The following is a 27,138-nucleotide window of genomic DNA, read 5'->3' as shown; positions in this document are numbered from 1 at the left end:
TCTGTGATTTAGAAAACTGCTGCCAAGGCTGATGAATCTCCTGAGAGTGAACCTGAGAAAGCAGAGTGAGTATTTCGGGAAAAGTACAAAACCGTCAGATTCTAACAATGACACACACACACAGCACAGAGAACCAAGAGAAGGAAGATCAAGCTAAGAAAGAGGAAGCCGAGGAACCACCGGCTGAGGAGAAACCTAAAGCGAAATCAAGTCGACCCAAAGAAGCTTCTCCTGCCTTCATGTCCAAAGTCTTCTCCACGCTGGATGTCTACCTGACCAAAATGCTGGTAAGACCCCAGATGACACATCCGTACCAGACTTTTGAGATCCTGGAATCAGAAAATTTGGATAATCTTGTTAAAACAAAATCCCTCTAAACTGTTAAAATAGGAGATGATTAATTTGCTAATCGATTTGTTGTCGATTAATCTCATGTATTGTATTCTTGACAGAATTACCTGGCTCGCAATTTCTACAATCTGCGTTTCCTGGCTCTGTTTGTCTGTTTCGCCATCAATTTCATTTTGCTCTTCTACAAGGTAAACAAAACAGCAACAAAAAAAGTTCCCATGTGGATTATCTCATTTGTCTACATTGGAAGGGGGAAAAATAAAAATACTCGTGTATGAAAATTTGACCACATTTTTTTGAATTTAGGTCACGGCAGAGGAAGAAGGAGATGATGAGAATCATTGGGAGAAGGATGACGAGGACACGCTCTTTGACATGGATGAGTTTGTTCTCCAGGAGAGCACGGGCTACATGTTGCCAACCCTGCGTTTCCTGGCCATCTTCCACACAGTCATCTCCCTCGTGTGTTTGGTGGGATACTACTGTCTGAAGGTGAGGATCATCACAAACCATCATTTCTATCCTCGTCCGTCCCTTATTTGTGTTTTGTTTCTTACGCATCTTCGACTGGTTTTTACAATAAAAAAAAATTCAGGGTTTTTATGACACCGATTGTTTAAACTTTAGGTTCCTTTGGTGGTGTTCAAGCGAGAGAAGGAGATAGCCAGGAAGCTGGAGTTTGATGGCTTGTACATCACCGAGCAACCATCTGATGATGATATTAAAGGCCAGTGGGATCGACTGGTTATCAACACCCCGTAAGTCAAAGCAAATCTTTTTACCTACTGATTTTCGACTCCATAAATCACTATGTGGTTTCTATTTTCTACTCTAGGTCTTTTCCGAATAACTACTGGGACAAGTTCATCAAACGCAAGGTCCACATAATCATACGATCGTCATGTTTTTGTTAAAAATCCTCACCCTTAATATTAATTTTGCCCAAAATGACATTTTATAAAGATTTTTTCCTTTTTTTTGGTGTCTATATTAATAATAATGGCCTATCTGTGACATCACTGGCTCAAGTGCTTCACCTTCCTGTGTGTGTAGGTGATTAACAAATATGGGGACTTATATGGAGCCGAGCGTATCGCCGAGCTCTTAGGCCTGGATAAGAGTGCTCTGGACTTTGACCCCACCGTGGAGACTGTCGAGAAGGAAGCTTCCCTGCTCTCCTGGTGAGAACACAGCTGTTGTTTCACACCATAAGATGTCATGTCGGATTAAAGGGTTTTTTTTTTTCATGAAATCTTTTGCATCTATTTTATATAGTTCTAAAACAATATTAAAATTATTATTATTATTATTTTGACAGGCTCAGCTCAATTGACACAAAATATCACATTTGGAAATTGGGAGTGGTTTTGACTGACAATGTAAGTTACTAAAGAAGTTAGAATGAATAGTTTTGTTGACTAGTTTTCATCACATATTGTGTATTTTTTTTTTTACAGTCTTTCCTGTATCTGATCTGGTACACTATTATGTCCATTTTTGGACACTTCAACAACTTCTTCTTTGCTGCCCACTTGCTGGACATTGCCATGGGCTTCAAGACTCTCCGGACCATCCTGTCTTCAGTTACTCACAATGGCAAGCAAGTATGTATTGCTACCAGCAGAGGGAGCCACAGGAGAGAATTTTCCTACTGTTAATTGGTTTTCCCTTTCAATCCTTCAAATCTTATTTTGATATTTTTGGTGTGAGGGTGTCATGTCATTATCTTAATTTATTTTTTACTACTAAACAATTAAAAAACAAATTTTATGATTCCAGTTGGTGCTGACAGTGGGTCTGCTGGCAGTGGTTGTGTATCTCTACACAGTGGTAGCCTTCAACTTCTTCAGAAGGTTCTACAATAAGAGCGAGGACGAAGACGAGCCGGACATGAAGTGTGACGACATGATGACGGTACCTTTACAAATTTAAAATACCGATTAGAAACAAAACAAAACAGATAACTAAGCTTTTGTGGAAGAAATCAATCACAGACATGAGCAAGGCCACATTTGGAAAAAAAAAAGGAATTTGGAATTGAGGAATTTGAGAAACTTTTCAACCGTCACACTTTGAACTCATGTAAAGTCAAATCTGTTCTCCTTACAATCTTATTTAACAAACTGCATTTCCTGTTTTTATTTTCTTCCTTGCAACAGTGCTATCTCTTCCACATGTACGTGGGTGTAAGAGCTGGAGGGGGTATCGGTGATGAGTTGGAGGACCCGGCTGGAGACCCTTACGAGCTCTACCGCATCCTTTTTGACATCACCTTCTTCTTCTTTGTCATTGTCATCTTGCTGGCCATCATTCAGGGTATCTCAACGTTCCTGCCCTAATCTTAAAAAACGTCTTTGGTTACGTATCACGGTTCAATCACCCTCCTTGCAGGTTTGATCATTGATGCCTTTGGTGAGCTGAGAGACCAGCAGGAGCAAGTGAAGGAGGACATGGAGGTAAGTTAACACCTTTGCACGAGAGTATGAATTGGTTTCAGATAAAAATTAAAGATAGCTAATCAAGCTAATTCTGTTTGTCTTTTAGACCAAATGCTTCATCTGCGGCATCGGGAACGACTACTTTGATCGGACGCCTCACGGTTTTGAAACTCACACCTTACAGGAGCACAACCTTGCAAACTACCTGTAAGCGCCACTACGCTAACCTTAAAAAAAATACAAAACCAAAAATGTGTCTGATTGCACTTCTCCTCTGCAGGTTCTTTCTGATGTACCTGATCAACAAGGATGAGACAGAACACACAGGCCAGGTACGTGATGATAACTAGACGGAATATTTGAATTTAAACTCCTCTGCCCTGTGATATCTAAAGAAAAATGAAAAAAAGACACTCATGTTCCTGACCCTTCTGTTTGTAGCCTTCACTTGTTTCTGCCCACTTGATGGGTTGCATAAGTGTAGCTTTGCAGGAGGAGGAAACAATGTGTGGGTTTACTTTGACTTTTTTTGACTTGTTGGCCTCCTTGAAAGATGTTTCAGTGTCATTTAGTAGAAATTCTCAAAGCCCACAATAAGAACAGGGAAGACAAAATCAATAGTGACAATAGTGTTTCATATCATGCATGTCATCCAATCGGCTTTTCTAATTTGAATGACAATATCAGATTTGATTTCTCATTTTGAACAATCAACTCGTAAAGCAGAATCATAACGCGAGAGCGGTCGCTCCGTACGGACGCCAACGTATCGCTTTACTGAAATAGAATCCATTTTGGAATATGAATGTGATGCTTCATAATGTTCTTATTCGTCACAACAATTAAGGTTATGCAGGTATAACAGTGTCTCATGAACATTTAGGCAATTTGGCCGATTTTCACTCTCTCTCTTCCACATTTGTTACAATATACCAAGAAGAAATAAATCTTCCTTACCTGAAGTGTCAGTCTGCATAAACGCCAGACATGCCACAGCAACAGGTGGCGCTATAACCATCTCCTTTTCCCCTCCAGGAGTCGTATGTGTGGAAGATGTACCAGGAAAGATGCTGGGACTTCTTCCCGACCGGAGACTGTTTCCGGAAGCAATATGAGGACCAGTTGGGCTAAAAGACGGCTGCCTTAATCTGGTGATTTTTTTTTTTTCTCCATCTGACACAGACTGTGAACTCTAGTTTACTGGAAATCCTGCTGATAAATGTAGCAAAAATAATAACACATAAAAAAGACACTGAATTTGGATTGATAGGAGGCATCCATAGTGGTACTAAAATACCATGACGGCTCTTATATGCAACGTTTTCTCACCTTTTCATTTGCTCAGTCCGAATTGTTTGATGCATGTGAAACTTGCTATGAAATATTTCTTTTTGATCACCACTGACATAGAAATGAAACTTCATATCTGCCTTTCAAAACCTGTTGTAAACATAACTGGTCACTTTATGATACACTTTAAGTGCCTTTTGAGAAACTATGCAAAAAAGACAAATTTGTCCCTCTTGACACAGACAGCGATGACACTTATGCTAATTTTGTGGCTTTTGTGTTAAAGAAAAAAAAATGTATAAATGTTGTGTAAATGTTGCTCAGTTTGTTTTATTTAATCTGCCTGTCTGCAATTGTTACCACAATAGAAGAGCCAAACAGAAAAGAAAAAAAAAAGCCATTGATGGGCAAATCAGCTGCTGTTTTATGGAAGTTTACATTATATACACACACGTAGTAGTTTTGCATTGATGTGAACGAGAGGACGGAAATGAATAAAGTTAATTGAGGCAATAAAGCATGACTCGTCACTTTCAGGAGCTAATCCCCTTGTGCATTTTTTCCCCCGAGATGTAAAAAGCCGTTTGTTACCATGACAACCACGGCCAGAGCGAGGGCACTGCAACAAGGCGAGGCAAGTGGCTACTTGTTTGCACGCAGCCCTGACAAATTTAGACAAAAGCAAAACCTTGTGGAAAAAAAGTGGAATTTGTATTTTCACTCAGCGGTTCAACTGAATATATTTGAAAGAGACGTTACCATGCATGTTTTGGGGGTTTTCACTCCTGCAGGTTTTTGCTTGTAGCTCCTTTTCTTTCCATGATCTACATCTCTGCAATGGTCAGGAGATCATACTGTCCAACCAGTCCTCCAAGTCCTCCTCAGTCATTTCCTGCCTGACCGAAGGGGGTGCGGTAATGTCGTCTTTGGGCTCCTCCATCTTCTCTTCTGTTTGTACCTCAGTGACTTTGTCACAATCTACAGATTGAAAGAAGATATCAGGGATGTTTTTTTTTTTATCCCCTCAGGACAAGAAGGTAAGCAACTAACAATGAGCATATTAAGAGCAATTGGTTGTTGATTAGCATCGAAGCAAATTAGAGTGAACTGCTAAATTGAAAAGAGCAGAAGCACTCCTGATTCAGTTCAAAGTCCGACTTGGGAGACATTAAATAGTCTGTTGTACATTTTTTTTAAATTGGCAGGACACATATTCGACCAAAAAAAATATATGTGATGTGCCAAGCTAAGATTTTGCCTTTTTTTAATATGTAGACCTCCTCATGGGATAGCATAACTCAATTGATACTTGGGAAAAAAAATCTGTTCGGAACATTTGGAGATTCTGTCATCAATTTGGTTCATTATTTGATTAACTCTTCAGAGGAAATACTCATGTGCATAACGGACTGTACTCATTATCATTCGGAGTACCAACCTTTCATCACAACAGCGCTTTCAACGTTGACAGACTGGTCTCCTGAGACAAGGTTCAGTGGTTTCGCTAAAGTGAGCAGCTGGTCCAGCTCGTCATCCAGCTCGTCCGCCGAGGCCGTAACAACACTCGAGGGAGCCTGCAAGTCGGAGCTGGCAACAAAGCTTAGAGTCTTGGTGCTCGGGTCTTTTGAAGGTACGGCCGACGGTGTTAATGAGGGCAGCTTGGCTGTCTCCTGTTTGGAGGCCAAAGTCATTGTAGGCAAGTTGACTGGTGTTGAAACCTGGAATAAAAAAAACATCTCCATATTTTCACACAGATGTCTTAATGTCAACGCTCGGCAGGTTTAATAATCTTCACGGGTGTCAAGACGTTACGCCACACTGAATTTTTTTGCAATTAAAATCCTCATGTTTGTTGCAATTATTGGAAACACAAGTGCTCCAACAACCAAAGTAATCTGGAGTGTTTTAACCTATAAAATCCTCAGTGTACTGAAGACAGAGTTCAACTAATCCTTGTCCAAACAATTTATTTCTATTGATTTTTGTTGTTCTTGTCTTCTCATAAAACTTTTAATTTCAGCGTGTTCTCCAGTGTTATTAATCCTCCACAAAGTATATGTTCCTCAAGAGGAAACAAATAATCTTCTTGAATGCTCTTGTGTGCAATTCAATGCCGTACCTGAACTAGCTCAGCTTCCAAGTTGAGCCTCTGATGAAGAGGCACTTGTTCAAGAACCTGAGCCAATGCTGGGAGGTCCACAAACAAAGTCGACATCTAGAACAACAACAAGAGAAAAACACAAGACACATCTTAGTGAATATGTGATGAATACCGTATTTTCCGCACTATAAGGCGCACCGGATTATAAGGCGCACTGTCAGGTTTTGAGAAAATTGGAGGTTTTTAGGTGCGCCTTATAGTGCGGAAAATACGGTACATTCAATCAAGAGGGAGACTACACATTAATCCGCCAAGACTGTAATTTACCCCATAAAAAAACTACAACAATAAGCATATTAATGGATTTACTTGAGTGGATGAAGATGTATCCGTCTCCCAGTCTTTTTCTTCAGAAAAGCGGAATTGAGTGAAGCAATCCCCTAAAAATGACAAGAGAAAGAGCATTTGATTAAAAACTTAAGCCGTGAAGAGAACCAACTGATTGCACATTTGTCCTTTTCCAGATAAAGAAACAAAACAAAATAATCAACCCTTGCATAGCAATCAATAGCATTGCGTAAACAGTCAACGTGTGCCGCCATTTTGTTTCCAAAACAAACCCGCTGAGGGCACTCGGAAGCAAATTAACACAGAGGTGGAGTTGTCAACAAGTTAGAAAGCTGCAGAAGCACGCTCGGGCGCCAGACCCAAATTGTTCACATCTTTTATAGCGTGAAAGGCGATTGATGTGCCAATGGACATGCTGGAATGCATCACCCACTAGGACTGCGAAACAAGAACAGCTACTGGCCGTCGGGTCTGAAGGGCTCTTCAAAGCTCTCGTGATAATTACGCTCATCTCCACATGCAAGCGGGAGTATGCAATTTCATGTTCAATAAGCCGGTGCAGACAAAATGATAGCAGAACTAAATGTAATGCAAAATAAAGGGTCCAATCTACAATTTTCTTTTCGCTTAGGTTGGACCAGAACAGATCATGTTCAACCTTTAAGGTTACAAAAGTTACAACCAAATACGGCCTCCCTTTTTTTTTTGATTGAGGTGGAATCTATGAAGCAATGGCACTCCTATTTTTGTAGGTGTCATAAGAACAAATGAAAGAATAAGAAAAACACGAGCACGTTAATGTGTAAGGTCGCATCTCGGATTTCACGCACCGAAAATCGAATCCCATTGTTGTTGTAGGCCCTTGAGACATGAAGTGACTCGCCAACTATTAAGTACATAGAGACACAGCTGATGTGCTACAAGGTCAAAGGTCAGCCACTCAGCACTGCATTCGGGTGAAAAATTAACCTCATTCAAAACTATTATTATGTTTACTTCCGAACACAACTTTGGTAATTATATTTGGGCTGAGAAGACAAATTATGCAACTTTATGCGTCAATACAAAAATTCAATCACTGTAAAAAAGAAAAAATAGAGATGTTACTAGCAATATTTATTACCATTCATCTTTTTATAATTTTGAACTGAAGTCTCTGATTTGATGAGTTATTTATCAGTTTCTTGTGTAGCCTATACTGTATATAATATGAGACGTTCATATTTTTTTGGGTTGACCGTCAAAATGGCCCTCAGAAGGAAACCATGTGACAAAAATGAGCTCGACACCGCCGACTTTAAACAAGAAGTACGAGAAAATAAGACTAATGATGGTTTCCCGTTGCTCCCCAAAAAAGGCCACACTAATTCTAAACTCAGCAGGTGTAGTCACAAACAGTAGACACAGGTCAGTGTGACAAACACAGATGGACACTCAGCTGGAGACCCGATAGAAGAACGCTCGTCACTCACAGCCTGCCCAATGTGCACGATATTGCAGACGTGTGGCGCTCGGGACCATCTGCAAGTTGTCCTTGAGTGCTTTGCTGAACAGGGAGTGATGGGGGTCAAAAAGGAGAGTCTGCAGGGGGGGGCTTTTTCTCGCTGGCAGAGAGAGAAATGACGTCTGAATAGAAAGGAGGTGGCTGAAGAATGTCAGCTTGACGTGACAGCGGGGTGAAATCCTTTTAACAGCTGCTGGTCTCCAGCGATACTGACAAAAAAGCAATCTCAACAACCAATGGACCGATCTATTAGATATCACTGACCCAAAGTTGTACTACTAATCACTAAATTAAACTGGCTCCAAAAAATGGACTTCAGAGCAATCTTTAGTTTGACATTTCAGGACTTCTTCAAATGCAGAAATGGAGGCATCACAACTCAATTTTGCATTCCTCAGACAGTCCATGAAGTGAATAACTGTCACTGAAATCTGCAGCAGGATGGAAAATAAAAATAAATAAATAAAATAGAAAAAAAAAACTCAGCAGTCCCTTTGACATTGTGAACCTTTTATCATGGAAATCGCAACTCAGGTAGTCAGTAAGCACTGACGTAGCCATGGCAACAAGAATCTTCTGCCAAACTTCTAAAAAGACAAGAACTTAGGGAGGGGGAATGGTTGCATATTTGCTTTTGTACGTCTGTTATTAATTGTAACTTTAGTGTCGGGATGGTCGTCACTTACCGGAGAAATCACAAGCAAACAAAAACAGAAAAAAAATTGCAAACTTAATGCTATGGTACCTCCAGCAGACCTCCCCGTCACGCCTTTTTGACTAAGCCAATTAGGACAACAAGACACGGAACAGAAAAGTCTGTACACATCGATAAATCACTGCTTGAGCTAATTGCAATTAAAGTCCTGAGTAAACCAGGCGGTGAAATCAAGAAGCTGAAGCTATTTACTTGCAATGGTGATTGTGCGGATGTCAAAGTCAGAGCAGAGGAACCTCAATTCACTCGGGGCTTTATTCTCATTAGGAATGGGTTTTATTAGTGTGCAGACTGTTGGAAGCAACATGAAAGAACTCCTTTCAATTTAAATTTAAGTCCTCAAAAAAAATGCGCTCCCGCAAATGTTTTTTCCAATTAATTGAATACAATTGCATTTTGAACTAAACTCCGACTCAGCCACAAAATTGCGATCTAAGCCATGTAGAAAACAAACTGATTGAAAATACAAACCAAACCTAGAAGACACGATTAGAAAAAATGAAACCCTAAACTTGTGAACCGCCACGGTATATTTTTCAACTTGAAAACAATAGAGACAACAGATTATCAGCGTTTCTTCTCACATTCAGAGGAGACAGAGGAAGAACAATGCACCCACTGAAAGCTAAATAAAGACTTGGTACTTGGCCTTGAACAGCACCAAAGTACCAGAAGACTTAGACAACCCCCCCATAGGACTTCATACGGGCGACAAATTCACTTTTCACAATTTATAAATATTTTGTGTCAAAAATGGGTCAGGAGAAGAATTTAATTTTATTCCCAATCAGCGCTTTAATTAAACAAAACAGAGATGAAGATGAAACTAAAACTAAATAAAGCTAATTACATAATTATGGTACTAAACTATCATCGATGCACGTATGAGTTTTAATTCTCAAAAGCCCTCGCATCATGTCGGTAGCTGAAATAAACTGTAAAAGCATTTCATTATTTTTCCTTCCGCACGTTTTGAACAGTAATTGAAATCCACACACAAAAAAATGAACACTTAGGAAATTTCCCTGGAGAATGTGCCTGTTATATATTCAAAGTGGAAAAGCTGCAGAAGCTGTCAAATTAGTCGAGATCTTGCCTCAAACTTAGTCAATAAACCCATCGGGAGGCCTCATTTTATGGCAATTTGTGACGGCCAACCATAATTTCATCTTTGATCGTCGCATATAGATTTTTAGCATAGGAAGAAAAGAATGCATGCACAAGAAACTGTGAGCATAAAATGAGACAACAAAGTGAATGCAGTGAATACTTCGCCGTTATTTTTTTTGTGAAATGTTATGTTTACGTGATTACAGCCTGACTAGGAACCAAAAGAATGAATCCGAGCCAAGGCCGAGCCTTCCGACTTCTAGAACAAATTGTCCACCTTTGTTCAGACCAATTTAGTCATCAAGAGTCATGCATTATTCACCAACTGCAAACAAACAAAGCGGTTAGCGACACAAAAACCTCCTCGGTAGAGCTGATGAATGGATGTTAACAATATATTTAATTGAACAAAGGTGGCTGTCGATATTGATTGTTTCCTACGCGATTGAGGAAGGTGAGCGACAAACGGTGAATTGTGTTTCTGCCTTTTAAATTGAGTGATAAATTTCCTGCCGCTGCACTTTGGGTCCGTGTCAAACTTGAACTTTAGGAAATATAAAATACCCAAATGTAATATTAAATAGAAAAAAATGTGACAAGGGAAAGGCTTCTCTTGGCATGACTACTGTTATTTAGCACATAATAGGGAGCATCTAGAGATGAGAATCGCTCAAAACAATTATCTTTAACTGAGGTAAAAGAATCCTGAATGACTCATTTAGTTTTTCTTTCCAAAATGCCCTGATTTGACATCATTGCCATTTGGGAATTACTAACAGTGAAAATAAAATGAATTCATTCGTCCAGGTTGGGCAATTGAGAATAGAAATCCTGATACAATGACGACCTGGTAGCAGACAGTAGAGTAAAACAAAAAAAAAAAATAAAAAGCAAATACATAAAGTCAATGAAGAATGAAGAAATGAAGCAATTTCGCAAGGTCAATAGATTCTTTTTTATATACATTTTAGCTGCCTGTCTAATGTTGATGAGCAAAACTCATTGATTCCGTCTAGTGTATTTTTCCGTTACTCATCGAAAACAAAAGCATAGCTTGCTCATTGTGTTCAATAAAATGAAATAGTTGAAAAGTCAGCCATGAATGCTACAGGAGACTTAAAGTTTGACAATGTGCGATAGCTATTAACACCGTTACTAATTCTTGGCAGGAATTTCTCATCCCAGCATGAAGCCCATTAAGCAGACAACAGGGGATAGCTCACTGTGATGTGTTTAAAAAAAAAAAAAAAAAAAAAGCATCAGAATGATTAATTTGATAAAACTATGCATGTCTGGTATGTCGGCCATTTTCTTATAATTCGACCAATAAAGTGAAGGCGTACTGAATTTCTTTTTCAAAATGAATTCATTTGACTGATGAACACTTCCATTATTAGCAGTTATAACTTTAGAATATTCAAAAGTAATATTTTTCAAACAATATGTATCCAAACATGATTTAATGATATTCTCTGAAACTGTTAATTCCACAATATAATGTCAACGGCTGAACGTAGACATCATATGACTTGGTAAGAAGAATTTGAGTTGCTGGTCGGAATTGTGAGTTTAAAAGTGCAATTCCGAAACAACTCCAACGCAATGGCACTAATTACCAATCGAAGCTAACTAGTATGTTAAACCATATTGCACAACAGGTGCTTAGTAGTTTTGTGGATGACACTGACTCCTCCTCAGACTCCTCCCACCATATGCTTCACTGTACTTCTTCTACTCCTCCACCTCACCTTTTCCTCCATCCTCTTCCATGTTGCTCAGTAGCCCCGGTACAGGATGAGGCTATCAGACGCGTGGGCTTTGCCTCTAATAGTGGAGAATCAGCAATTTGGCTGAGGACAGGAGGAACCTCGCATGGGAAGAAATATTCTCGCAGCATTGAGGATGGAGTTCAAAAAGTTTGCGGGGTGAGTGGAAAACCATTCTCGGGTCTCCTCAGAAGAAAAGATTCTTCAATTTTCTGACTGCCTAGGACAATTTTCTGGAGAAAAGGCTTTCACCGACGTGGCCCCTAGCTACAGAAAACAGCTGTTGCATCCGATCCCAGAAATAGAGTTGGACGATTCAGCACGTTACGGCATGATATTGGAGCTCCTTAGCAACTGATGAGGATGTGCGACGTCGGGATGACCAAGGGGTATTTGACAAGAGTGTTTTTTCACCTCGTTGGAGAGGCGAGCGGCGATCAACAAAGTCAGCGAGAGCGAGCAAGGGAGGGGACCGAAGAGCCGGCGAGGGAAGGTGTGAAGCGAAAGCTCAGAGAGGGAATCAAAGCGCTACAGTGAGAAAGGCAAAAAAAAGCCAGAGGGACTCAGAAACTCTGCCAGGCGGAAGGAGTCAAGAAAAAAAAAAAAATTGACAATATCAAAGAACTGGCCAAGTGCCCATTTAACGCTGGAGGATTGTTTTCCGACAAAGCCACGAGGGGTGAGTATATATTCTGTTTGAAGTGGGTATTATAATTAAACACTTCCCACAGGTTTAGCTGTCCAGTCAAATTAGATTTTCTGTTTAAAATAAAATCATAATATTGTTAATTGAGCAGCTTTTTTAAAAAAAAGTGTTGAGCTGTCAGATTGGTAATAGTTCAAAGTGCATAGTACATTTTGTATAGCCAATTTCCATACAAGATACAAACATGATCATTAACCTCGGACATCTTGAAAGAATGTGCGTGGCGGTGTCGTGCCTTTCTCTTTTTGGAGTGGGAGGTATGACGACCGGGCTGATTAGATTTTAAGTATCATTAAAAGAAATATATGTGGGCGGGAGACCACATGCCTCACATCACACTACTTCCATGCTTGAATTATACAGTAAGGCTGCAAATAGTCATGATTTTGCAAAAGGGCCTAAAGATTCCTACAATCGTAGAACTGAGCTGGCTTTCAGGTGTTAATTGTGATGGAAATTATTCATCCTGGTGTAGTCTATATATTCTAGATCAGGGGTGTCAAACTCATTTTTTTCACGGGCCGCATTGTAGTCATAGCTTCTTTGGGAGGGCCATTATAAAATAAATAAAATAAATGTATGAGCACTTCATATTATATACAGTAAAAGCTACAAAACAAACTGACAAATAACTCGTTTTCAAATCAGACCAGTAAAAACTGGTCAAATATTAAAAAAAAAAAAAAGAAGATATTATTAAAAGTGAAGACAATTTGCAATTCTAGTCATTTGTCTTTGCGGGCCACGTAAAATGATGTGGTGGGCCGTATCTGGCCCCCGGGCCTTGAGTTTGACACCTGTGTGCTAGATAGACAGATAGATAGAGAGAGAGAGAGAGAGAGAGAGAGAGAGAGAGAGAGAGAGAGAGAGAGAGATAGAGAGATAGAGAGATAGAGAGATAGATAGATAGATAGATAGATAGATAGATAGATAGATAGATAGATAGATAGATAGATAGATAGATAGATAGATAGATAGATAGATAGATAGATAGATAGATAGATAGATAGATAGATAGATAGATAGATAGATAGATAGATAGATAGATAGATAGATAGATAGATAGATAGATAGAAATAATACAAAATTAAAACTTGACTTTTGTAAAAAAAAAAAAAAGTGATGTCCCTGTCCCAAAAAAAGCCTACATAACACTCCCCCTAAGTGAACGAGTGGTATTTAAAGATGACCACGTGTAGACTGTTCCGTAGGCTGCTAGCTGAAGTGTCTCTGATCAAAGCTGCTGTTTTTAGTCTCACGCCTTCTTCCACCAGCTTCACTATCATCAGCAGGAAAAAAAACGACAAGAGCGCCCGGAAGGCTTTTCGTCCCAAAGTGTTCCGATCGGCCATCGCGTCCATATCTAATGAAGTATCCATAACAACGCCGGAACATAGAAATGAAGGCGTGATTGCTGCTATTCATATCAGTTAGGACGAGCGTCGAGTTAAGTGAACCGCCGATGTGCTAATGTGATTTCCTTTTGTCTCATTATGATCGAGCCTTGATAGGTGTCCATTAGAGGCCTCGGGAAACTACGGCTGTGGGGGAGTCGAATTGATCCTCCTGTGTATAGATAGATGAACGGCGTTAGGATGTAAATAAGTCAATCCCGCCACTCATATAGGTATGCCACGCCTTGAACGAGAGGATGGCAACGTTCCCCATGGCAACGGTGCAATCAACCCCCGGCAATGATTGGACGGAAACCTGAGGAGATAAAAGCCGCGTCTGGGTTACCAAATAGTTGGCAGCAATTAACTCCTCCGGACGTCGCATGGAATTGAGAATAATGCCTTTTAATTTAACAATCGCAGCGGCGCAGGACGCTCGTCTGCTTCCTGATTGCTTCTTCGGGCAACAGCAAAGTCTATTTCAAAAGACATAGGCCTTGAAGTATTTCGAGTACCAATATCGGTCAGGGTTGCTTCCTTGATCGCCTCGGCCTTAGGGAAGCAATGAAAGAGGTTTACAGCAAACCTTTGTGCTCGAAGTGATTGAAAGCAGAATAAATCACAGCGCGAGAATAAAAAAGCTGCAGGTGCTACATAATAGGCATCGATGAGGCGACAAAAACATGGAGTCAAAAACTGCATTCAATAAAGAAAAAAATTCCTATTCAAGAAGCGTTTGAATGCTAACCGTCTTCTTTTTACCTCCCGGAGATCTACAAAAAAAAATTCCTCTTAATACCCTTCATCCTGGATTATCATTAGGAATAAACGGTGTAGACATTCAGGTACCCAACTGCTTAGGAGGTGTGGGACCTCATTTGTGTCTGTGGAAATCTCGGTAGTAGGACAATTCTACAACTCTAGAAGGCTCATTTGTGCTGTGTATTACTACAAAGCTGCAAATTGACATTTTGATGCTGCATTGCTGATATCAGGGCTATCTTAATTGGCCAGAAAAACATTGCCTCCCACATACAATTAAGTATCCCGGAGAGAGCGTTGGCCTCTCGTTGTACAGTATGACTAATCTGACAATGTGGGCAAAAAAAAATAAATAAAAAATAACAGACAAGAAATACTGAGCGATGGCACCTTTGCCATGTGCGCTACGAGCGAAAGTCAGAGTTTGATGCATCATTGTAATGCTCTCCAAACAATAAAAATAGTGGGAGATTAAAAAAAAAAAGGTCACACTCATCTGAAAAATCCCATAATTGATTACAAATAATGAATTAGATGTTCTACAGCTTAATGGAAAGCTACAACGGCAATTTGAACAGTTATGTTTCATAAATAAGGTATTGAAAATATTGTGGTTAAAAACAAATATGGAGCTAGAAGGGGGGGGGGCACCAGGGCATTTTATGCAATACATAAGTCATTTGAAGGACAAAGAAATGCAATTACAGACAATTCATGAATATCATCACCTTCCAAATTAATGTTCCAAGTAATTTTTCCCCGGAAACACTCAAATTTAACCAAATACCGGTGAGTTGTTAATCACAAACATACATTTTTGTCCAAATTGAACTATTAAGCCATTATTTCAGGATAATCACGACCTTAGATGCTAATGCTGATAACACAATTATTATTATTATTATTGAACCCTGATGTAGGTGGTTACTGTGTTGCTTCCTTAATAATATTTGTTTTTACAAACCCAGTTCAGGTATCAATATGCACAATTTGGTTATTCTAATTTGTCTCACCCTTGATATATTGGTTAAATCCTAAAAGAGGAGTGCACACAGTTGACAGTGTCAAAATCCATTTTTTGCTCAGCTAGTAAAGTGTAGGTCACAGCTATATTTGAAATGACACAGGTCAAAAATAGTTATGCAAATCGGCGGCAACTTGGCCTGAAATTCGGATTGAGGTTTTAGGTCATTTCACACTCACTTCAAATTGAGACAAAAAAGGCAAGATTAAAAAAAATAAATAAATACAGATTCTGCAGATGGCTTCAACCTTACCTTACATCTTTGTTCTTCACACATGATAAAACATTTGTGCACATTTACTTTTACGAGGAAACGTTACTACAAACTGTTGAGACTGAGCAAACACTTGGGTTTTTTTTTCTTTCAAATGATAAGGATGTTTTTTTTGCAGCCATCTGAAAACACTGTCCATACAAGACAATTAAAAAGAGCGCTGAAGACAACACACATTTCCTTTTCGCTAATTAGGATTACCGAGACAAGTGCAGTTGGAATATTTGACACGGGGGGCAATTTTCATTTGTTTATCTAAGGAAGTAAAGTACTACAACATAAAGTGGAGACACATGGTTGAGCCTGGATAATAAACAAACGGAAGACACAAACCTTCATAACAAATCTCACCTGCGGAGCCCAAAAGGACATGGTAGTCAGTTCCTCTAATGGTGGGCATATTGTCAGGGATTTCCTGCTTCTCCGAGTCCTCATAACGGTCCCAGTTGGACTCCAGTTTCCTCCTGGAGAAAACGATGCTGTGATCCTCTTCAGGAGCGTCACCCTCAACTTGATTCTGAAAAATGATGCAAATTTGAATTATAAACTATGGATAGATGATATAATCAATGCACCCACAGAATAAAGGAACCCTAAATTGATTATAATGCATTATATAATGTGTCAAACCAATTGAAATTCCAAATGAAGTTCATACATCACAAGCAGAGACGTTCATTCGGCACATTTAGCTTTCTTCTTCGCAGTCAGCATGAAGCAAAGCAAAGCTAAGGTTTATTTTCATATGATTGCAATCAAGGAGTCCATAAATCTCAAGGGAGATTTATTTGATTGCAATCACTGAGCTCCTATTGTTTCTTTTCTGACTCTGCCATTACAACAACGGGATGATTAGTTGACAGAAGCTGCCAGCCGAAATGAAGAATCCTCCAAGTCGTGTCATTTTCAAGGCAAACAAAGCCCGTCGGATGCTGTTCAAGCGCTAAGTGATCACCTGTGTACATAATTCAAGTGTTTGATTATTTAGCCTTAATCAAAATACACAAAAGGGTGAGATTACTTGAATTACCTCTACAGCGCATTATGATTGTGATTTTTTTTATTTTATCAGATGCTGACGTGAAAACCATTGAAAAAAAGGCTTGACAGTGCAGAAAATTCACTAACATGAATAGATTAATATTAGACTAGTCCGTAATACATGGGGAAATAAAATAATATTAATATAATAAATAATATTTATGTTTGTTTAGCTAATAATTTAATAAATGATCAGTTGTGGATTAATCATTGCACCTTGAAATTAATGTACTGGCCACAATTTGTGAAAGTAATGACAGGTTATCCATTTTTTTTAATTATAGCAATAATAATCAAATTGCTATCAAATCATATATTAGAAACTAATCACTGATAAAGTACATTAATTTGATTAAATGAGCAGGCGTGAATAATTCGTGGGTGTCCAGGAGTGCCTAATTAAATGCACTAAACAGTAAATTACAATGAAAAAGTATTAAAACTGTGTGTTTGAAATGGGTGAAATGGAAATGGCTGCATTTACTTTGAATTATATTTATATTATATTCATATTATATTTCACTGCATTTTGCAGGAATTCAACAAGCAATATTATGAAAACATGCTCAGAATTTCGGGGTGGTTTGGTGAGCGCGCTCATTTACCCAGTGTTGGAATTCTGCTGCATTTGCATCTCCTCCACGTCCACGACCGCGATAATAATCTTTTCTGCCCCGGCCACGGTGGTGGCCTCCTCTGCCTCTTCCTCTGTGATCACTGCCACATTTATCGCCATCGTTTCCACCGCGGCCACCTCTTTTCCAACCTCTGCCTCTATTCGGTCTACCTTCCATGACAGTCTGATTTGACAGCCGGACGGCTTTAAGTGTAACACCAGAAGTTTTGTTTTGTGTCCTGATTAATAGTGCCCTGCTAACACGCGACACAGTTTGACATTGGTTCCGCTCTTCTTTAATGTTTTCGAAAAATTCACAACAATTTGATCTGAATATAATTTGAATAACAGATAATGAATTATATAATAGTAAAAGTAAACACTCAATTAGCTATTCACGCCAGTGCAGAAACATATGCATAATTAGTTTCTATATGAATAAATGAATACATGAATGAATAAATAAATATAATAAATAAATACATAATGTGAAAAAAATCTTTAAAAAAGTCATCTGTTGTAAAATTTGGTGGTATTTATATTTATCTTTGTGTATTGATATTTTCCTTCTATTTTACAGGACATATTCTAATCCCCATGAAGCCGCAACAAAGACTTTCCATCTAATATTTCAACTACCATCCTTGCAAAAAAAAAAATAGCACACCACCATGGATGTCTATCCTCCAAACAGCACGTTTGAAAACACGACTCATATTCACTCTGCCCCTCATAGCCTTTGGGAAGTTATCACCATAGCAACCGTCTCTGCCATCGTCAGCTTGATCACAATAGTTGGTAACGTTCTGGTCATGGTATCCTTCAAAGTCAACAGCCAGCTGAAGACAGTAAACAACTATTACCTACTTAGTTTGGCTTTTGCAGACCTCATTATCGGAGTGCTCTCCATGAACTTGTACACGACATATATACTGATGGGCTACTGGTCCTTAGGAAGCCTCGCATGTGATCTCTGGCTAGCTGTGGACTATGTCGCTAGCAACGCTTCAGTTATGAATTTACTGGTCATCAGCTTTGACAGATATTTCTCCATCACAAGGCCGCTGACTTACAGGGCTAAGAGGACTCCAAGGAGAGCCGCCCTCATGATAGGCCTTGCATGGCTTGTATCATTTGTCCTGTGGGCACCACCAATTCTGTGCTGGAAGTACATTGTAGGAGAACAAAAGGAATCCAAGGACCAATGCCAGATTCAGTTTTTAACCGAGCCAGTGATCACATTTGGGACCGCCATTGCTGCTTTTTACATCCCGGTCTCAGTCATGACTATTCTCTACTGTAGGATCTACAAGGAGACACAGAGGCGGACAAAGGATCTGGCAGAACTGCAAGGACTCACAAGCGACCATGTTTCAGAAGGAGCCAAACCGCAGAAAACTATGATTCACTCTTGCTTCCATTTCACCAGAGAGAGGCGAGAAAGGAGCCAGGCCTCTTGGTCTTCCTCCAACCAAAGTAACGTGACAAAAACCACCATTAGGTCCGACGAAGCGTGGGTGAAAGCTGACCAAATCGCTTCCTTTAGCTACTCCTCATCTGACGAAGACGAGCATCACGTTTCCATGGAGACCCCGCAAGGATCTTTGAGGGATCAAAACGATAAGAACGGCCAAGTGACAAATTACGCAGAAGAGTATTTTTCAACACCCCCCGAAAGCAGCAAGAAGTATACTTCCTTTAAGTTCACACCTGGCTCCAAGGGTAAAAGAGGAAGTCCTGCACCTGCATCTCCTCGACGTCCCGACGCCGAGCAGAAAAACGCCTCACCTTCCTCCTCCACTACCTCCAAACCGATGGACCCGGGCCTGAAGAACCAGATCACCAAGAGGAAGCGAATGGTTCTGGTGAAGGAGAAGAAAGCCGCCCAGACGCTCAGCGCCATTCTCCTGGCGTTCATCCTGACGTGGACTCCTTATAACATCATGGTGCTGATCTCCACATTCTGCGCCACGTGCATCCCGACGTCCCTCTGGCACCTGGGCTACTGGCTTTGCTACGTAAACAGCACCGTCAACCCCATGTGTTACGCCTTGTGCAACAAGACCTTCCAGAAGACATTCCGGATGCTTCTTCTGTGCCAGTGGAAGAGAAAGAGAGGTGAGGACAAGCTGTACTGGTGTGGACAGAATGCAAATGTCAACAATAAAATGACTTGATGGGTAATCATGGTTGAGTTGGTCAGAATGAAGAACCAGTTAGACTACCAATGTCTGCCAGTAGGTCGCTTTGTCATCTCGTTGCTCTTCCTGTGTGGTCGGCATGAAGTGCTGCATGTGAATTTATCTTGGGGTGAAATCAGAATTCAGGTTTCTAAAATATGAAAATTACAGAAATTGGAGCAAGTTTATTTTTTTATTTAGTGTTAGCTTAACAGTTAGTTGCTACCCAAATAAGTATATGGAATTATGAAGGCTGCATGTTTTTTAAATGTGAAATTCCATAATACACACCTGACACGATGTAGGCTTGAATTGTTAAAAATGATTTATCCTGTGAATGAATCATATAGATTTAATGACTTGTAGTATTGACTGTTTTTTTTGTTTTTTTTTATTATAGTAGTTGTGGTGCATTTTGTTCCAAGGGCTAATCTCTTGATCTGCATTACTTCCGACAGTGATAAAGTGACATGCTGCTTTACTTATCAACATTCATATTAAAAGTACAAAAATCAGAAATATCAGGTGTAGTATCGGTAACGCCTGGCTTGCAGTATTTCTCTGTGGTTGATGTTTGATGCTGTTATTATTAAAAGAATAATTGCACTTTTATGCCATTTGATGATGTAATGTCAAACTCTGTGCCTTCTGTTCTGCTCAGAGGTCAAATTACGTTTCGTGATTGAATCTGTGATAATTGTTTGTGCAGTTCAGTGAAAGTGAAAAAGTGTAAAAAAAAAAGAAATACAAATTCTGTCATAGAATTATAATTTTGTCGTGGCCTGTGTCTTGATATACGTATAATGTTTAAGTTATTAAACTTACATCAGAGATGTTATATGTGCTGTTTTGTCTTGGCTTGAGAAAATTAAGTTTCACTCATGCACACTCGAATGAGGACAAATACAAGAGCTGTATCTGAAAAAATTTTAATTTTGCTTTGTCCAATCCATTATTAACTTTCTGTGGGAGTTAGGCAATTTGTTTAGGTATCGTAACACAATTTGTATGCTCCAGAATTCACATAAAATACACATAAAATTGGGTGTTTCACACAAAACACTTTGAACTGTTTTTATATACCGTTCCAATTTATTTATCCAACCTTTTCAGTCCTAAAATTAATTCAAGTCATCATTCACTGTCATATTACTGGAAAAAAAAAATCTCAATATGTATAGATGTTATGATTTAAGGTTGTGGAATTAGCAGCAAAGCACACCAAAAGGATTACCACACAGCAGATTAAGAATCAGCAGGAAATGAAGAAAAACTGCACGTGAATGGATTTCTGTTAGAACTTTATAAACAAAAAAAAACATCTGTAGATTTTAAATAGTTAACATCTGTTCACATAGAGAACTGTACAATAAACCCAGTACAATAAGGGGGAAAAAAAAACCCTAAAAATTCTGCAGCCATGACTTGACGTGCTTTTTCAGGCATATGCGTACTACCTCCTCTTGACAGCCGGCCTGGTGCCCTTACTGCTCCCACCCGCTTTGCTGGAGCCCTTGGAGCCAGAGAAGAGCTTTGTCATGAGCTCAGACACATCTGGGAGCTCAGGGTTGGGGTTCAGCATGTTCATGGATTGCTCCATTTCCTGTGAGAAAGCAGATTCCAATTCAATGACCTTTAGTGACATCCTCTCACTCTTTAGAGTTTTCTTACCTTTCTCATTTCTGGGTCATTAGTATTAACCACTTTGGGAAGTAGAACAATAATCAGCAATGGCAACACCATCATCATAACCTGCATGAGCAACAAATTTGAAAATTAAGGGCAAGAAACATGGTAGTCTATGACCACAGCGCCCTCATCAGGACATATAGGTTATTACAGCGTTTGTTTAAAATCAAGTGTTTTTTTTTTTTTACTTTAATGCTTAGAAATTAGATTATTTAGTAGTGGAAAAACAAGTTTGAACATACCATTGGGTTCATGAGGAAATCAGTCCAGCCCCAGGTTTCCCTCTTCATGAAGTAGCTGTGAATGCCACTAGCTCTTATTTGGAGAGGATATGGCTGGCGGATCACTTCTGAAGTTTTAATGTAGTTCACAAGCCGTGCTCTGTTTAAAAAAAAAAAAAAAAAAACAAGACAGTACTAGAAGAGTTATTACGTCGAAAGGAAAAGATTTGTAAACAAACTACCGAAAGGTTTAATGCAAAGCACTTACCGCATTTTCCCCTTGGATGTGATGTCAACACGCACTGGCTCAAATCGGTATCCTGGGGTGACAATTTCGACAACGTAAGATCCGGAGGGGACGTCATTGACTGCGAAACTGCCATCAGTCCTGAAACACAAGTGCAAAACAAATTTTAGATACACTTAATACCTTGTTTGTAAATCCATCCACTGGTACACAATGAATATTGTTGCATGTTATCACGTCTAATTAAGTCAAGTCAAGTCAAGTCAAGTCAAGTTTATTTATATAGCCCTAAATCACAAGCAGTCTCAAAGGGCTTCACATATACAAAACAAATTGTCAATTATTCTCAAAGCATCCCCTGATCTGAAGCTCCCGATTATCTTAACGGAATTTTATACATTATTACAAGCTGACAATGACCTTTATACCTCAGAGATAAACAGGAAAGAATTCAGTCGGTACTTGTTTTGCAAGAAGGTTTCTCTGCAACTTATCAGTTTAAAAGCGTTCGTTTGACGTTATATACAAATTTACGTTTCCTTCCCACGCTGCCAGGCCTGAGCAAACCACAAAGTTCCATAAAATCAAGACTAGTCGATCATTTTTGCAGTAACTAACAAAGCCTGAAAGTAGTGTGGAGGCCGGGTAATGTCAAATTTGATCGGTGTAAACTAGCTAGCATGCTAATGCTACGTTGCACACTTACTACGTCAACATGTCGTTTACCTCAAAAAGCCCACGAAGTCTTCACCATCTACAAGAACTCGAGCTGTGGGGACCCAATCTTGAGTTTTTACCCCTGGTACGATCGCCCTTCCCTCGATTTTAAACCGATCTGGGGTGGTCTGAGTCGATACACCTGCACCAGGCCCAGTTTCCACATCGGTGAAACACGAAGCTACGACTATCACGGCCAGAAAAAAAAGCCATGAGAGCTGTATTCTTCCTAAATTGAACATTGTAACTGTTAATATTAAATAAAAGTTTGCTTAAAAAGGCGAGCGGGTCAACATGGAACTGTTCTTTAAGGCAGGAACCACACAGAAGCAGCCGGCACGTCACGATGACGTCACTTCAGAGTAAAAAGCTTTATTGTTCAAATCTAGATACACAAACTTCCTGTCATGATCGTAATAAAGGCGCTTATTTTGATTTACAATTACATCTGTAGGTGTTTAATATTTCGACTCTTTTTGGAATTAAGATAGCCCTTGTAAACAGCCACCACAATAAACACAATAAATACATTTCTATCAAATTTATTTAAAAGATGAAAATAATAACTTGTCTTGGAACAAAGTTCAACTGACACACATGGAAGACACACAAGATGCACACTCATAACTTAAGACGGTTGCAACTTCCAAGTTCCCAATTCCAAATAACGCAGGTTAAAAACATCCAAACTTTGGGGCCCATTCATGAATCCGTGTGCATTTGCATTCGACGACAAGCAGTGAGTGGGAGACAACTAGCTTGGCACGACATATCCAGTCTCATGGAGGTCCACGATATGTCCCCCCCTGTCCTGAAACGGTCCACTTCAATGTGAAGCAGTCACCCGCTGTGCTTCTGCTGCAGAAATAGGCTCCCAGTCCTGCATTCTTCTCCAGCAATAAGGAGTTGTTTTGATGTGTCAGGTTCATTTTGACTAACAAAACCATAATCCAGTCCATACGTCAGATGCCATTAACGCTACAACGTAGCTGTGATCCAGTAGTAGTGGTCACATCCCTGGAGTGCTACATGGACAAGTCAGGGCAGCTGAAGGACGTATGCCTCAACGGCCTGCAAAAGAGATCGGGGACAAAAGTCGTTCACTTTCCTGACACTGCTAATTGTGACACATTCAGGAAGATGGAAATTAACCATGTAAACATGGTCTGAAGAAAAAAAAAAACAACTAACAACAGACACAACTTTTCCCCTCACCTTTGCCAGGTCTCCAGTAGAACCTGGAACCAGACATAGCCTGGCTCCGTCCTTCCACAAGTCCCTTAGACGTTGCTTCAAGACTACAATGTTCCTGTAGTGGGAAGGAAGAAATGCAAACATCATGACTTTGGTCTTTTTCCCACAACAACATGCAGCTCCTCCCACCTGTTGTCCAAACTGTCCCGCAGTATTTTCTCTGGCTTTGAAAGGTCTGGCCACCATTTCCTGATGACAGCTTGGACCCAGTGTAAGCCCACAATTATGTGTCTAATCCAAAACAAAATGTCAACAGCAGGTTTCTAAAGAATGATGGACAAGAGGAGCTGACTTTAATAGCGACACTTACTCTTCGTATTTACTGGAAAGAATCACTTTGACTTGGGGTATGAGGTCAACGCAGCATCCGATGGAAAAAAGAGATGCTTCACTTTGAAGGCTGAAGACAACAAAAAATTGCCCATGATTTCTTGTGCTGCTTTTTGCTCAGTCCTTAAAAATCAAACAAACATACTTATTTGTTATGACAGGTAACAGATCAAGCAGCACTCCTCTATCTTGAATTCTGTGGATTATAAAGCATTAAATTAAGTTTTCAATCAACATTAAAAATAACATGTGCATTAAGAAGAGAAAAATGTACACGATTAGATAAGCCACTAATTCACTGGCGTTCCTTCGCCATAGCGTTAGGGCCACTTTAAGTCGAAGGTTCCTTCCAAAGAGGATATGAGACACTGCTTCATGGTCCTTTGATAGCTATTGAAAAACAACAGAGTGTTAGTAAAGCAAACAAATATCTCAAATTGAAGCTTCAACTGGTCTCCTGACCTCAGTAAAGTCACTGTACTTGGAAGTGGGCCCTGCCATCTTAGAGGCCCCTGCAGTCGGCCTGCAGTTATCTCTGTAGTGATTGCCCCGCAAATCCGAGCATGTCACCTCATTTTCTTTATTGGCCATGCCGGCGTTACGGGCTCGACCAACATTGGATGTTTTACGGTGCAGCTTCAAGCCCACTTCCAGGGATAGAGAACTCTTCCTCTTGCGAAATGAGGGTCTCTTTTCCTTGCCTGGACTGTGCACAAGGAGTCTGGTAACGGGGGAAAACATTTTGCATTTGACATCATTGTAAATAAATCTCAGCAAGACTAGAAAAGGGTGTTTTACAGGTCCAGTGACTAAAAGGGGTTAACTGTGCGACAAATCCCTAAAAGCATGGATCATAGACTCACCTTTCCTTATCTAATTCGTCCTTATTTCTAATATCCACCTAAAACAGAAGGATAGGGGATGAGGCCACTATGGCCACGTCTCTACCGCAACAATACCACTTGCACGACAATGCACTAGTTTTACTGTCATCAGGAATTTCTAAACACACCACACTGTTTACACAATATGGTATGTTCGTCGCTGACAAGCTCCATACCTGCTTCATGGTCTTTGAAAGATGTAGGCGAAATCACAAGAGGCCATTGGTCTTTTTCTTCTTGACCTTTGAGAATTGCCGTTGATAGAAACGCATATCACAATTTAGGTACACTATAAAGGAGGAGAAAGTATGGAGGAATGTTTGCGAGATTAAATCACATGAGCAAAAGTTTCTTTTAATATAATCAATTTTAAGTTATAACTCAGACTAGACAAATAAAGAAAAGAAAAACAACACGCCAAATGTAAACATAATGGCTTTGCTATTGCGCTACTCGTATTAGCATTAGCTTAATTAGCGAAACATGTCCTACTTACTATAAGACACTTCGCTAAACCATGCTAACAATAACGACGGGTCGACAGAAAATCAAATGACATACACAACGTTTCATTTCGTAACATTAATCGACGTGTTAGCAAACTTTAAAGTCTGCAGCTAGCCACAGCTATTAGCATTGAGCTTAGCCAGGCAATTTAGCAACTTAGCTAGGCTGCTAAGTCTGAGCAAACTGTCCGCTTAGCCTTTCAACTTAACTATCACAAACAACAATTCCGAGCCACTCGCGAGATTCAAACACCACATTTAAATACCAACCGAAGCATTTTATCAGGTGACATCTAATCTCTTCAAGATTGTCAATCCAAAAACATGAAAAACTGGTTACACCGTACAAGGCCAACTGTTGTTGAACGTTTGCTATCGTTACAGAAGTTTTTGAATCATTCAAATGCATCCACCGCCGGTGTGCGGGGATTGTGGGATTGATAAATTTGAGGTTTTAGCGCCCACTGCTGGACATCTTTGGAAACAATTCCAAAGATGTCCAACAGCAGGCGCTATATTATATATAATATATCATTTTTATTTGTTTAAATATATATTCCGCATTATCTTCCACAGATAAAACAAATCAGTGTGTTTAATTTTTTGAGGAATTTTTTTCAGGCATGCACTTTGGCCTGCTACCTTTGAATTTACGTGAATCCTTTGGAAGTTAATGATGCTATTTGTGTTGAGATTATGTAAGGATGCAAGAGCCGTTTGGTACACTACATCTCTGTTCTCACAGCGGCTCTCATCCATCATGGATGAATTGGGATCCTTGTCCACAGGCTGCAAATCAAAGGAGAATGTCTGGAGGGGAAAGGTTGAAGCAAGTTCAACATAACTCAAATTATTCGGACGCAAGGAGTTTAATTACTTAAACCAAGCTCCAAAGAGTACAATAAACATCTTATTAAAATCTTATTTGCCAATATTCATCATGGTTAATCTCATTTCACTGTATTCTCATTACACATTTGCTTTTTTTTTGCCACAGTTGTGGAAACAGAATCTTATTAAAATCATATTTGCCAATATTCATCATGGTGAATCTTATTTCACTGTATTCTCATTTTTTTAGGATGAATTTTAATTGCAAGCTAGGGCACAGCATAAATTGTCAGCTATATAAACTCAAATATTTTTTGGCATTTTTTCCCCCCCCGCAGGTCTCCATGCCTTTCCATTTCTCAACGGTAGATGTCAGTGTTTATCCATACTTACTTGAAATTCTAGTATCCATCTACTGAGGCAACTTTTCACTCAGTCCACTTTGCATGGTCAGGGGGGGTCATCATATTTGCAAATAAAAATTATAGCAAGTAACTCAAGGTATCTCAGATGCCACATTTCACATTAAAACACTACTCAAGGCTTTTCCCCTTTGACCTTGTCAATGATTCTCAGAACTGCCAATATGTAAGTACATTTCATTGTGACCGGTGCCCCCCCCTGCAGAGAATAACATGATCATGAACTCCTTCATCCATCACCATGACCATTTGTGAGGACATCAAACATGCTTTTGGCCAATACAAGCACTCTTATATACGTTCACGGCATGTACATACATCAAATCATGATAAAGTGCTCCCACAGCTGAAGCTGTAAAACATTTCCAAGAAGGACATATTGAGGATCCCATTATAGTCAAATATTTTTACAGGAGA

The 27,138-nt window shown here is 39.6% G+C and overlaps 5 protein-coding genes across 11 annotated transcripts in view; 2 read left to right on the top strand and 3 right to left on the bottom strand.

Annotated features, from left to right (window-relative positions):
- ryr3 (ryanodine receptor 3) overlaps positions 1-4,596 on the top strand; it is a 42,141-nt gene extending 37,545 nt beyond the window's left edge. For all 5 annotated transcript variants that reach the window (XM_088361369.1, XM_088361367.1, XM_088361368.1 and 2 more), the window contains 15 exons: positions 13-65; positions 125-287; positions 453-539; positions 658-843; positions 979-1,109; positions 1,187-1,229; positions 1,405-1,532; positions 1,670-1,730; positions 1,809-1,955; positions 2,131-2,265; positions 2,511-2,667; positions 2,743-2,807; positions 2,896-2,996; positions 3,070-3,121; positions 3,825-4,596. In XM_088361369.1, coding sequence (XP_088217495.1) covers positions 13-65; positions 125-287; positions 453-539; positions 658-843; positions 979-1,109; positions 1,187-1,229; positions 1,405-1,532; positions 1,670-1,730; positions 1,809-1,955; positions 2,131-2,265; positions 2,511-2,667; positions 2,743-2,807; positions 2,896-2,996; positions 3,070-3,121; positions 3,825-3,920 — 1,605 coding nt within the window. In that variant the 3' untranslated portion in view covers positions 3,921-4,596. The remainder of the gene's footprint in view (positions 1-12; positions 66-124; positions 288-452; positions 540-657; positions 844-978; positions 1,110-1,186; positions 1,230-1,404; positions 1,533-1,669; positions 1,731-1,808; positions 1,956-2,130; positions 2,266-2,510; positions 2,668-2,742; positions 2,808-2,895; positions 2,997-3,069; positions 3,122-3,824) is intronic.
- Positions 4,480-17,681, bottom strand: aven (apoptosis and caspase activation inhibitor). 2 transcript variants are annotated; one of them, XR_015854289.1, is made up of 7 exons: positions 17,430-17,681; positions 16,135-16,300; positions 6,550-6,620; positions 6,199-6,294; positions 5,518-5,797; positions 4,839-5,057; positions 4,480-4,741 (listed from the first exon to the last, which is right to left on the bottom strand). XR_015854289.1 is itself a non-coding variant. In XM_088361376.1 (6 exons), the coding sequence occupies exons 1-6, from the start codon at positions 17,616-17,618 to the stop codon at positions 4,921-4,923; spliced, it is 939 nt and encodes a 312-aa protein (XP_088217502.1). In that variant the 5' UTR covers positions 17,619-17,680; the 3' UTR covers positions 4,480-4,920. The 2 variants fall into 2 exon arrangements, 1 of the variants encoding a protein (XP_088217502.1); XM_088361376.1 differs by having other exon boundaries at positions 4,480-5,057; positions 17,430-17,680.
- chrm5b (cholinergic receptor, muscarinic 5b) lies at positions 11,634-20,389 on the top strand. Its single transcript, XM_088361372.1, has 2 exons — positions 11,634-12,302; positions 18,021-20,389. Exon 2 carries the CDS (start codon positions 18,112-18,114, stop codon positions 19,615-19,617), a length of 1,506 nt encoding a protein of 501 aa, XP_088217498.1. The 5' UTR covers positions 11,634-12,302; positions 18,021-18,111; the 3' UTR covers positions 19,618-20,389.
- Positions 20,390-20,533: 144 nt separating this feature from the next.
- emc7b (ER membrane protein complex subunit 7b) lies at positions 20,534-22,869 on the bottom strand. Its single transcript, XM_088362372.1, has 5 exons — positions 22,504-22,869; positions 21,799-21,918; positions 21,552-21,690; positions 21,292-21,372; positions 20,534-21,223 (listed from the first exon to the last, which is right to left on the bottom strand). Exons 1-5 carry the CDS (start codon positions 22,734-22,736, stop codon positions 21,074-21,076), a joined length of 723 nt encoding a protein of 240 aa, XP_088218498.1. The 5' UTR covers positions 22,737-22,869; the 3' UTR covers positions 20,534-21,073.
- Positions 22,870-23,020: 151 nt separating this feature from the next.
- katnbl1 (katanin p80 subunit B-like 1) lies at positions 23,021-25,905 on the bottom strand. Of its 2 annotated transcripts, none has more exons than XM_088362370.1 (10): positions 25,739-25,905; positions 25,139-25,251; positions 24,942-24,979; positions 24,541-24,799; positions 24,353-24,468; positions 24,224-24,274; positions 24,059-24,148; positions 23,878-23,979; positions 23,710-23,803; positions 23,021-23,565 (listed from the first exon to the last, which is right to left on the bottom strand). In XM_088362370.1, exons 2-10 carry the CDS (start codon positions 25,145-25,147, stop codon positions 23,533-23,535), a joined length of 792 nt encoding a protein of 263 aa, XP_088218496.1. In that variant the 5' UTR covers positions 25,148-25,251; positions 25,739-25,905; the 3' UTR covers positions 23,021-23,532. The 2 variants fall into 2 exon arrangements, with proteins under 2 accessions (XP_088218496.1, XP_088218497.1); XM_088362371.1 differs by having other exon boundaries at positions 25,139-25,204; positions 25,739-25,898.
- Between the last annotated feature and the right edge of the window lie 1,233 nt (positions 25,906-27,138).

This window comes from Syngnathus floridae, chromosome 19, assembly GCF_059516105.1.
Source record: "Syngnathus floridae isolate MCC-2025c chromosome 19, RoL_Sflo_1.0, whole genome shotgun sequence".
In the NCBI taxonomy this organism is placed as follows: domain Eukaryota; kingdom Metazoa; phylum Chordata; class Actinopteri; order Syngnathiformes; family Syngnathidae; genus Syngnathus; species Syngnathus floridae.
Note: the sequence above shows the minus strand (reverse complement) of the source record. Positions and strands in the feature narration are given on the sequence as shown.

Coding starts and splice junctions, on each gene's coding strand:
- emc7b (XM_088362372.1), bottom strand. CDS start 22,736: ATGTTCAATTTAGGAAGAATACAGCTCTCATGGCTTTTTTTTCTGGCC. Junction 21,691..21,798: donor ACATCCAAGGGGAAAATGCG/GTAAGTGCTTTG, acceptor TTTTTTAAACAG/AGCACGGCTTGTGAACTACA. Junction 21,373..21,551: donor ATTTCCTCATGAACCCAATG/GTATGTTCAAAC, acceptor TTGCTCATGCAG/GTTATGATGATGGTGTTGCC.
- katnbl1 (XM_088362370.1), bottom strand. Junction 24,800..24,941: donor GACGAATTAGATAAGGAAAG/GTGAGTCTATGA, acceptor CCCCGTTACCAG/ACTCCTTGTGCACAGTCCAG. Junction 23,804..23,877: donor CGGGACAGTTTGGACAACAG/GTGGGAGGAGCT, acceptor TTCCCACTACAG/GAACATTGTAGTCTTGAAGC.
- chrm5b (XM_088361372.1), top strand. CDS start 18,112: ATGGATGTCTATCCTCCAAACAGCACGTTTGAAAACACGACTCATATT.
- aven (XM_088361376.1), bottom strand. CDS start 17,618: ATGGAAGGTAGACCGAATAGAGGCAGAGGTTGGAAAAGAGGTGGCCGC. Junction 16,301..17,429: donor CAGCAGAATTCCAACACTGG/GTAAATGAGCGC, acceptor ATCATTTTTCAG/AATCAAGTTGAGGGTGACGC. Junction 5,058..5,517: donor AAGCGCTGTTGTGATGAAAG/GTTGGTACTCCG, acceptor TTCAATCTGTAG/ATTGTGACAAAGTCACTGAG.